General features: G+C 31.2%; 1 protein-coding gene across 1 annotated transcript; it reads right to left on the reverse strand.

The window, feature by feature from the left end:
* Positions 1–3,187: 3,187 nt before the first annotated feature.
* LOC108201891 (protein NIM1-INTERACTING 2) lies at positions 3,188–3,481 on the reverse strand. Its single transcript, XM_017370227.2, has one exon. It carries the CDS (start codon positions 3,479–3,481, stop codon positions 3,188–3,190), a length of 294 nt encoding a protein of 97 aa, XP_017225716.1.
* Positions 3,482–11,601: the final 8,120 nt, after the last annotated feature.

Here is an 11,601-nt window from a genome sequence, read left to right on the forward strand (position 1 = left end):
AAGTTTTCTATTGATAAGTGGATTTAGAGCTCTATTGCAATGGTAAAATCGAGATTTTTCTGGACTCAATACATGATTATGCTTCAGCTCAAGAGAATTCACTATGCAACCTCCATCAGGTCCAATAATAATATTTATTCTTGCCTTACAATTTGTCCTAGCAGATGGCTTCATACGAAACTAATTTTTTGATTTAGAAACTCTCTGACCTTCTCTACAACATGACAATGTTTTGTATATTTTATTTCCTTCCCCTTTGGTTGATGTCCGTGAAAACACAGCAAAACCTTCTTGTTTAGCATAACTTTCATAATATTGGAGGACTTGTTCACAGGAATCAAAAAACATTCCAGCTTTAGGTTCTTCTACTAATTTTGTGTTTGTTGTAGATTTATCCCATTCCATTCTGTATTTCAAAATATATAAATAAAGTTTAACAATATACAATAGAGTTTAACAATACACAATAGAGCTTAACATATACATGTAGATTTATATGAACATAGCTTCACAATAACAGAGCTTAACAATCCATTAATGAAACATATACAGAGCTAATGAAACATATTCAATAATATACAAAATAAATAAATCGGGATATAGATATCATACCTGGATGCGATGATAATGCAATGTTAAACTTTGTGGATATTTTGCGTAGCTCTATTAGCAGAGGAAGAAGAGGAAGAAACCGATTTGTTTTGCGGGGAGCTCAAACATCAGAAGTTAGAAAGACACCGGCTTCTTTACAAGTTTTTGTTACTTTTCTTTTAAGTGAAATTATACTTCTTTATTTAGTAGTAATTATAATTCATATTTGTAATTTTTAAAATAAAATTAAACTTTTTGAGAAATTGATAAAAGAAATTAGACATCTATTCAACGTACTTTAAAAGAATTTATAACTAGTATTAAATGAAAAATAAATTATATAAAAAAGATATAAATAATAAAAAAAGTTAAAAATGTAAGAGGTTGAAAAAATAAAGATAACTTTTTTATAAATGCAAGTATCGTGGCCGACAAGAGTACAAGATTGTTTTTTTTTAAAAAAATTTGATATAAAAGGTTAGATATAAAAGTGTTAAATATAAAAAGTAATATAAAAGTGTTAATATAGAAAATATATAAATAATAAAAGTGAAAAGTATAAGAAGTTGAAAAAATAAAAAGTACCTTTGTGTATATAAAAGTGTTAATATAGAAAATATATAAATAATAAAAGTGAAAAGTATAAGAAGTTGAAAAAATAAAAATAACCTTTTTGTAAGCACACTAAACATCAAATCAATTTCAATTTTCAAATAAGAAAATGAAAATAAAATATATATATATGTACAAGCATAGTGGGTGACAAAAACAAAAAATTTATTTTTTGTGAATTTTTTATAAAAAGTTAGATATAAAACTCAACAAATATTAAATGTAAAAACTAAATAATATAAGTGAAAAGTAAATAATATAAAAATTATACAATCATTAAATATAAAAAATGAAAAGTATAAGAAAAATAAAAACTAAATGTAACATTTTGCAAGTGAACTAAAAAGAATATCAAAAAGAAAAGCTGTATACAAAATTAATGACCGACAAGGCCCAATACTGTTATGCGCAGGTGGCTCTGCCACGTCATTGTGTGAAAGAATTGTGTAGGGGTTTATGTGCATGTAGCATTACTCTTTTCAAATAGGTTACTGCAACATGTATTCTCCGTAATATCGCATAGAATTCCTCCACCTCGCCATCCCGCGTCACGGTTAATTCTCCTTTCGTCTCCGTCAATTTTTCGCAGCTGGCTTCGCCGGCACTGTCTCCTCGCTTTCTCTTCTCCGCTTCCATCACAAAAATCTCTGAGTTACGAGTACGAGGACAAAAAAAATAATAGTATGAGTACTCTCTCCGTCCCAACTGGTTGTATACAAATAGTTGGGACACGGAGACCAAGAAAAAGTGTAAAAAATAAGTAAAGTTAGGTGAAAAGTAGGTAAAATGGTGGGACCCATTTATTTTTAATAATAGATTTGAGATAGTGGAGGGAAGTAGTGGGTATAATAGTGTTTTTATTATTATAGAATAGAGATAGTGGAAGAAAGTAGTTATGTAAAAATGTTTTATATTATAAAAAGTTACTATTTTGAGTATGTATACAAATAATGAGACATCCCAAAAAAAAAATCGTATACAATTGACCGGGACTGAGAGAGCATGTGTAAAATGAGTTCAATCTTTTATATGGAGAAGTGGCTAGCCGAAAGAGATGTCACAACATGAAGGTCAACTTCAAGGAGTGATGTTTTGTTGACTTTTCATTGTTTTTTAAGAGTATAACGCGCGTGGGAGCGGTGTATATTATAAAACGGTGATTTGGATGATGCAGAGGAAACTCATTAACGTGATGTGAGAACTCTGACATACGTACTCAAAGGCGCAAGCACTACTACTAAAGAAAGATTTCTCGCTGTCCCTGATGAATTATAAGACGAGTTTTATTCCGACCTATGATATAAAACCAAAGAAAGATTGGAAAGTACAAGTGATTGTGTAATAAAGTCCAACGTGAGTTGTTAAATTTGGCATCATCCCGTTGTATGCATTTCACACTCTTTTGTGTCGTTTTAGCCCCGTTTCTCATTGCTAAACTCGATCGCCTCTTTGTATTTCGTTCTCCTGAGTCACAAACTTTGACATCACAACAAACCAAACAAACACTTTTCACGAGACTATGTGCTTGCTTGTCTACCACAACCAAAAGATACTAAAATTACAGATCAAATTGCGAACACTAAGAGATCGTCTGATTCACGGAATATAACTATCGGAACGTTCTATTTGAGTCTCATGTCACAACTTTTGCACTTCCGTCTTTTATACAATTTACAAACTGCAGAAACATATCAGAAATATTGCTTCTGCATTCTACCTATCCAGGTCTCCATATTCCGATATCTGGCTTATGTTCTTCACATACTATTCAGGCCGAATAAATTTATACAATTATGTTAGACTGAAATCTCGAAATCTCTTTCAAAAAAGAAAACTATCCTCAAGATCAGAAATCTTTCTCAATTATCCATCATCTACTTTCTAAGTTCTCAGAAATAAAATCACTGAAAATGTACTCATATATGACTTCCATACAATAAGTACCGATCAATTTACATAAAAAACTGAAATTGACCTCGTAAAACTACTCAGCTTCATCATCAGGTTCAACATTAAGATCAAACTGCAACCTCTTCTCACCACCTCTCCGTTGTTCAAAGCAATCAACTCTCTCAAAATCTTCCAACTCAAACGCGTTATTCAACAACCCTTTCCCGTTACCTTTCTTCAAATACGTTACCGCGACATGTATTCTCCGTAATATCGCGTAGAACTCCTCCACCTCGCCATCCGTCACCGTTATTTCTCCCTTCTTTTCCTTCCTTCTTTTGGAGCTGGATTCACCCGCACCGTCTCGCTTTCTCTTCTCCGCTTCCATACCGAATACGTGTATAAGCTGGGTGTAAAATGAGTTCGATCTTTTATACAGACACGAGTACGAGGACACGAAAAATATGAGTGGGTTATGTGTAAATGAGTTCGATCTTTTATATAGAGAAGTGGCTAGCCGAAAGAGATGTCATTACATCAAGGTCAAAGAGTGATGTTTTGTTGACTTTTCACTGTTGTTTAAGAGTATAACGCGCGTGGGAGCTGTGTATATTATAAAACGGTTGGATGATGCAGAAGAAACTCATAAACGTGATGTGTGGACTCTGACATACGTACTCAAATGCGCAAGCATGATACTGATATTATATGCAGCCCGGCTATTAAAATATTCTCTCATTACGGTCCTGGCTGGTTTTTCTTATAAAATATAATTTTATAATTGTTTTAATTTTTTTTAAAATAAAAATTTAACTTTTAATTTTTATTCAGATAAAAATAAATTAAAAAGATGTTATATAACTATATTTTATAGGAGTTTCAAAATGCGTGCAAACATTTAAAGTAAACAAACTGCTGGGACAGAAGGATTACGTTTCTTACAATTTTTTGCCCTTTTTTTATTTCTTTATAATTTTATTTTACTGTTTAAGATATATTTAATATATATAATATAATTTTATAATTTATTTCAATTCTTTTTATTAAAACTTAAATATTAAATTACGTGCCCAGCTAGCTTTCCCCTGCACTAATAATTGAGGTGCAGATGGTTTTATATATGTCCGGAGTGGAAAATATTGAATTTTTGATTATAAATTTCCTTTACATGTGCTGTTGTTACTTTCGCGAGTTCGTATTTCCCTCCAGTCAACTTTTTGTTTTGTTCATGAAAGCAGTAACATTTACCTCAGCGTTGCGTTGCATTGTAGACGTAAGTAACCCAACAACTGTATCGAACTTTTTGTTTTTTTTTTGTTTTTTATTTTTTTTTAAAATGAGAATAAATCTCAACGAGTATCGGCAATTCACCGTGATAATTCTTTCATTCAAGAAAGCTTATTATCTAACCGTCGGACATGCAAGATGACCGGGGAAATTTAGACAATAAAACTTTAATGTCCAAAAAGAAAAATCGGTCTTCTTCCAAAAATCCTGAAAATAAAACAAGGGAAACAAGAAGAATTTAAGTCGATATATTTAACAGATTATATGAAAATATTCCCACAATCATGATAACTCATGATTGAGACAATTAAACTCTTAATTAAGGCATAATAATAAGATATTAATGTCCTTAATTAAAGCACAATTAAAGCCCTCAATAAAGAGGCACAATTAACGCCCTCAATTACGAGGCAAAATTAACGCCTCAATTAGTAGGCACAATTAACGCCTTCAATTACGAGACACAATTTACGCCCTCAATTAAGGCAAAATTAGCGCTTTCCTTTCTGAAATCGGATCCCGTCCCGAAACCGCCGTCACTGCCATCATCGGCCTCCCCTGCTATGCTATCGGTCAGGTTACCTCGTCGTATGTGAAACGAACAATGAAGCGTCTCATTTGTAACACGAAAAATTGCCAAAAACACCGAAACCAAACAAAACACAAGGATTAAACAAACAAACAAGATTAAAGTCAACACTTTTTCGCAATTCCACTCAAAATAAATCAGAAAATGAAAATAACAAACAAAAAAACGAAAAGATACCTGAAAAACAAAGTTGCAATAGCAAGTATTACCAAAATTCTCAAAACCAAAATAACGTTTGCCTACGAAAAGTGATCGCCGGGAGCTTTCTCGAGTTTAGAACTGGATATGTTTGTATCGCTACTTGCTGGAGAATATCGAAAAAACCCATCTTCACTTTGTTACTTCGACTGTTCAAGTCTTTTGTTGACACGAAAATCCATAAATATCTACTGACTTTAAAATCAATTTCTGAACCAAACTTATAATTGAGAGACTAAGGAAACAAGTATAGTGAAAGAAGGTACCCGGTAGGATTAGGTTTTAGGACACACTCTATATCGAACTTTGTTTTAACAAACTTATGTCGCGTAATGAAATTTGTAACAACCTTGTTTCAAACTACTAATACTAACCAGTATGTTCATGGACAAACTATCTAATACTTGGATAGAATATTTTAATTAATAAAACATTTTATGTAATAAAAAATATCATTATTAATACAATATGAATAAATAAAAGTTTGGTATATATCCAACTATAAATTAATTGAGATTTGTATACACTAGAAAATTCAATTTGAAAATGATATACGCCTACCTAATCTGAGTGCAGAAACAGAACAAAATATTAAAATACAGAGCCAGCATGAACCGGATAACGATTGAAGCGCAAGTATTTAGACACGTGAAGAACGAGCCGTATCAAAAATTATACGCTGCACCTGCGAATCTGATCTTCTCAGATTCTCAACGCATCGTCTGCACTCTATTTTTTCTTTACAATTATAAACGAGTGATTTCGGTATTCTGCATGTGTTACAAATATTAGAGGTCGGTGATGATAATATATTAATATGTACATGTAAAAAAGAAAAAGAATAGAATGAGAAATGTAAAAATTGTCACTCACATCATTTCAAATCAATTATCCGGTTTAACTTTTTTTTTAAATCAGTTATTCTGTTTAACTTTCTTTTATTTGTTAAATACCTATATTTTATGTAAAATTTATACATAATATATTGTTTTTCTATAATTGTATTAGGAAGAAACTGTCTAACCTAACTCAAATGTATTTTGAAGTGTTTTATAAAAGAATAAAATTAGTTCTAAGCGGTGGCGGATTAATAGGTTTAAAATCAAGGGCTGAAATATTTTGTTATCCACACTTGCAAAAATAATTTTCTCAATATATATCATCATACTATCATCCGGTCATTCATCTCTCATCCTATTAAGCTGATAAATATGGATTGTGTTCATAGCAGAGAAAACTATCACAACAGTAGCAGTAGCGACGGGTGTGTCTTAACCATCATGACAGAAAGATCTTCTATTATCCGTTCTTACATCATACATAAAATTGTCTAACTGATTCGACAACAAATCTAGATCTAGTAAAGAGAAATATTCTGGATAAAATTGTGCAAGGCGGATAAGTTTTAAGGTATTGAAACTTGAAAATGAATGAATCCAAAGAGCCAATACAAAGTAGTAGCTTTATGTTTCCTTGTATAAAACGGTTATCCATTTTTTGGAAAATAAGATCAATAAATTGTTAAATAAAAATGTTAGTAAACAAGTTTTATAGTAGTGAACATTTTTAAAAATGTCTCTCATTTTTCCTCCCTTAATAGCTGCAATTTAATTTTCATAATTCGAACCATTGTCATAACATTTATAATATTTTGAGTTTTTTGTTGTAAAGCTTCTGACAAATTGTTAGTAATTCCTGAGATATTTATCAAATGCAACATAAAGACAAATTTAAATGTCTCCATTCTATTAAGTAAGCCTTTTGCAATACATTTTAATTTGGTAGCATCTTGTTGTATATGCCATCTCTATAACATTCATATTAATTCAGCAGGGGCTTAATAATAATATTATATTAATATCACTAATTTAGCGGAAGCTTTAAATAAATACATACTGTTTTCGAAGTTAGAGGAGCTCTAGCATCTCCCAGACGGCCAGACCCCTCTAGTTCCACCGCTACTTCTGAGTCAAAAAGTAGTAGATTTGTTGTAAAAATTCGAACCGGAGTAATCATTAAAACAGAGTAGGAAATGTTTCAGGTTTCAGAAATAATAAAGTGGAGGTGGGTCGTAACTCGTAAGGGCCATAGCCCAATCAATGTATTCTGCTATATGGGCCTGGTAAATTAACTGTTATATACTCTCCTGGGTTTTTTAGTAAGTATTTTCTTAGTCCGTTCAAAGAAATTAATGATAAATAATATATTAAATTTATTAATTTCATGAAAAATAATATAAATTTTAATTAATATTAATTATTTTTTATAATTGAATAAAAATTGGATTTTTATAGAAGACGAGAAAAAAGACGGGGGCTAGTACTGAAGTGGTTCTATAACGAACTCGACCAAACTAATCTTTTGAGCTGTTTGATATTTACAGCTTGATATATACCGCTACTAACTCTATCTCAAGCTTTTAACTTTTCTGGTGCATGATATTATTATACTAGGGCGTGCATTGAAATAATGAAATGGGCAGCCAAATTAGGTATTCCACCGCTTTTCGAAGGATTTATATGAAATCGAACAAAATTACACTATTTTGGGTGGATGGTCGCGCTCAACCGTAGACTAAAGTTCTGTTCAGAACTCTTAATTTTTCATAGATTTTCAGATTATAAATCTAAATACATGCATCGTTATGTGTTTTAAAAATAATTTCAAAATATAATATATAAATAAGACATTTTTTTTAGTATATTTCCGAATCCTAACTAATTAATACTAGAAATAGAAATATGATAATAGTTCTAAAGGTTCTCTCATTAATGGTTCTCTTTCGGCAGATATAAACTTATTTAAACACAATTCGGACGATGAGCCAGCTGACTAGTTGAATATTTTGGAATCCTGTTGTGGCTTTATTTCTACTTCAGTACTTCCAAGATTACATCAGTCAGTTATTGCATCTATGTCATGTCAGTGTCAGAACTAAGTACTCCCTCCGTCCCGGTCAATAGTATACATTGGGGGACGGGGGCGCGGCACGGACTTTAATGATATATTTTTAAGATTTTCTTTTTTTGTATAAAAGTATAACATTTATATTTTTATACAAAAAAAGAAAATATTAAAAATAAGTTGTGGAACTATGTTTTATAAGAGCCTTAAAAAGCGTGTCGAGCAGTGAAAAAGAAACGTATACAATTGACTGGGACAGAGGGAGTAGAATTTTCAAGCACAGTTTCGGACTCAATCTTTTGTCCTAGTGGTTATTTTAGTTATTATCTCCATCAAACATCAAACGTGCAACGTACTCCCGGTACTGGACCAAATCAAAATTGAAAGGTGCTCCCTGTACTGGACCTCGGGACCAACAACTGAAGATGGTTGGCCACGCATCAAAGACTCGAGAAGCTTGAATATGTGGAGCAATGCGAGGGCATGGAGAAATGTCTCAATGCGGTTTGAGTTAATTTAAAAAAAATATTTCTTGCTTAAAAAAGTGGAGTAGAAGTAAAAAGTAAATAAATTAATAAAATATTTGAAAAAGAAACAGAAGTTGTGAGAGAAAAGTTAGTATTCTCAATTTCTTAAAGGTGCTTCTACTTATTTACACAAACGGGTCAAAAAATAGAAGTCAGAAGAAACTTCCGCTTCTTCATCCCAAATAGGCCCGTAATGTACCAAACAACGCACGACAACAAGTCTAATAGAGTAATAGTATATTATACTCTCTCCATTCAAAATAATAGCCGCTTTAACTTTTTGCACGTATTTTGAGATGCAAAAAAAACGTATCTCTACATATTATTTTACTGAATAAAAATAGAGATGATAAATTTTTATTCAGAATTTTTTTTCAAAAATATTGTGTAGTAGTATGTTTTTTTTTACACCCCAAATTACGTGCACAAAGTCAAAGCGACTATTATTTTGGAACAGAGGAGTATCTTGCTGTATAATTATATTACGGGCAAACTTCATAATTATAACTAAATTTTATACGGAGCTGCAAAAATTTGGACAAATTTTCAAATTTTCATAAAAATGGTCAAACTCTGTCTCCAGACTCTCCACGGTTAAGTATCGAAATGTCCAGCTATCCACGGTTTCAACTTAAACAGTTCGGACCTTATATATATAGGTTGTTCACTTGTTCTTATTGCATTACGCAAGAGAAAAATGGCACATGATTTGTTTTCGCTTCACCTAATGACTCATGCTATTAAATTTCCCATTCTTTTGATTTTCTCTAGTCCCAAGTTCACTAAAATATAGTGACATATCTTTCACGTATACTCCGTCCCTCTCGTTTTTTTATGTTATTTTCTGGCACATTTTTCCACACTCATTTAAAGTATAGTTTCGTAATATATTTTTTAATTTTTTTTCTCCGTATAAAAATTTGATGTTTAAACTTTTATTCAAAAAAAGAAAATTTTGAAAAAAATTATGATACTATACTTTATAAGAGACTCAAAATGCGTGCAAATTTTTCAGCATCTATTAACCTTTGTTTATTTTTGAAAGAATAATTTTGAAGACAAACATAGTAAAATAAGAAATCCTAAAACATATTCTCCAGTATTTGTTTTATTTTTAGAAATAATACATATAAGAGCAAATCCCATTTTAAAAAGACATCCCTTTTCTGTAAAAAAAAAAAACACCATCCCTTTAGAAAGTGGAAACATGCTTTGTATTAAAAAAATTTCACAAATTTTCATAGTTCACAAATTTTTCTTGTACTGTAGTAAACATTTAGGTGATAATATGGTACTTGTCCTTAGAGCATTCACGTTGAGTATCTCATTTCTATCCCTATATTCTTACTAAATTTAGTAATTTCCCAAAATTATCTTCATAAATTTAAAAATCTTCTGCATCTCATTCCCCCTCCTATCTTACACCATCCCTATATTTCTTTTTATATTACTTCTTTCTCTCACATTCATTTACTATCTAATCAATTACATCTAAAAATAAAACTAAAAAAGGAAAGGAAAGGTAATGGGAATGTACAGTGAGTCCCCAAATATAGGGTTTTAGGTTTTTTCCCTAAAACTAAACTCTATTTTAGGGATTGGGATGAAGCTTCAATTTTGGTAAAAAGTTAAGACATCCTTAAATTATAGGGATAGGAAACATATGAGGATGTCAATGGGAATGCTCTTATATCTTAATTTAGGACGCATTTTAGATCATGGATGAAATCGGTGTTCCCGATAAGAAAACGACTATTTTTCATCCTGAATTTCGATCAAAGTTATATCCGACCGAAAATTTCAACACAAGTTATTTTCGACTTTTCTGATTGAAATAAAAAAAGGTCCAAGACAAATATAAAAAATCAAATTTATTAAGCCCGCCGAATTAATTTCCTCCAAAATAAGGTGGTAGTTTCCGGCCCATGAGTCGCTTTGAAAATTTATCACTTTCGTTTAAGAATAAATTTATAAAATGATTTTTATTGAGCATATATATTTGATCAATAAGATCGAAAATATATATAATTCTGACCATGACTTGTCAAAATTTTAAATTCGACCAAAATCAGTAATTCTCGTACAATAATTCTTATACATTCGATGCGTTCCCGTTTAGAGGTGGAGATGTTCAAAATCATAAGTGCGATCGCATCGAGTCGAAAATATAAATGCGTCCGTTCGAAAATAGCTGTCTAAATTGAAATCAATGCTTCACTCCTTCCGATATCTCTCCTATCAGCTTTTCCTCCAATGGTTGCAACTTTTGAAAGTAACATCTATTAGTTTTCAACTTATATATCCGCATATCCCCCGATTACTCTTTACTTCCACACCTCAATTCTTTCATTCTACCAATCAAAAGATTTTAGACATATCAATGCTAATGCCTCCACAGATAATAAGGGATATCTCAAGCACTCTGAAGCTTAAGTATGCCAAGCTAGGCTACCCGTTTCTTGCGAACCAACTTGCTGCCTTGATCTCGGTCCCAATCTTGCTTATCCTATTTATTTTAGTCATTCACTTAGATCCCATTAGTTATTAAACCAACTTGTTATAAACCGAACCGCATATATAGACACACACATATACAAAGATTTAATATGTATAAAATGTTATATCTATATAGATATATTAAAATTTTAATTTATACTTGCCGGTTTGCTGTTATGCTGTTTAGAACTTTTACCCATTTAGTTTATAAGACAAATTTATTTTTATTATTTTCGTTCATTCTTAATTATTATTGAAGCAGTTTTCAATTAAATTTTGACATTACTCTTCAATTGATTCAAATTTATGTATTTTTTAGATTAAAATTTGTATTTTAATTTAACTACGTGAAATTTGCACTTAATGGAGACAAAATGATAATACATTATTTTCTAGTATTATTCATGAATCCTTATTTCCGATTACAAGCATTAGTCATAAACCGATCCGTCCGTTTAACCAAACCATCAAAAACCACACCGCTTGATCCGGGTTGATTTGCGGGTC

The sequence above is a fragment of the Daucus carota genome, chromosome 9, assembly GCF_001625215.2.
Source record: "Daucus carota subsp. sativus chromosome 9, DH1 v3.0, whole genome shotgun sequence".
Taxonomy (NCBI): domain Eukaryota; kingdom Viridiplantae; phylum Streptophyta; class Magnoliopsida; order Apiales; family Apiaceae; genus Daucus; species Daucus carota.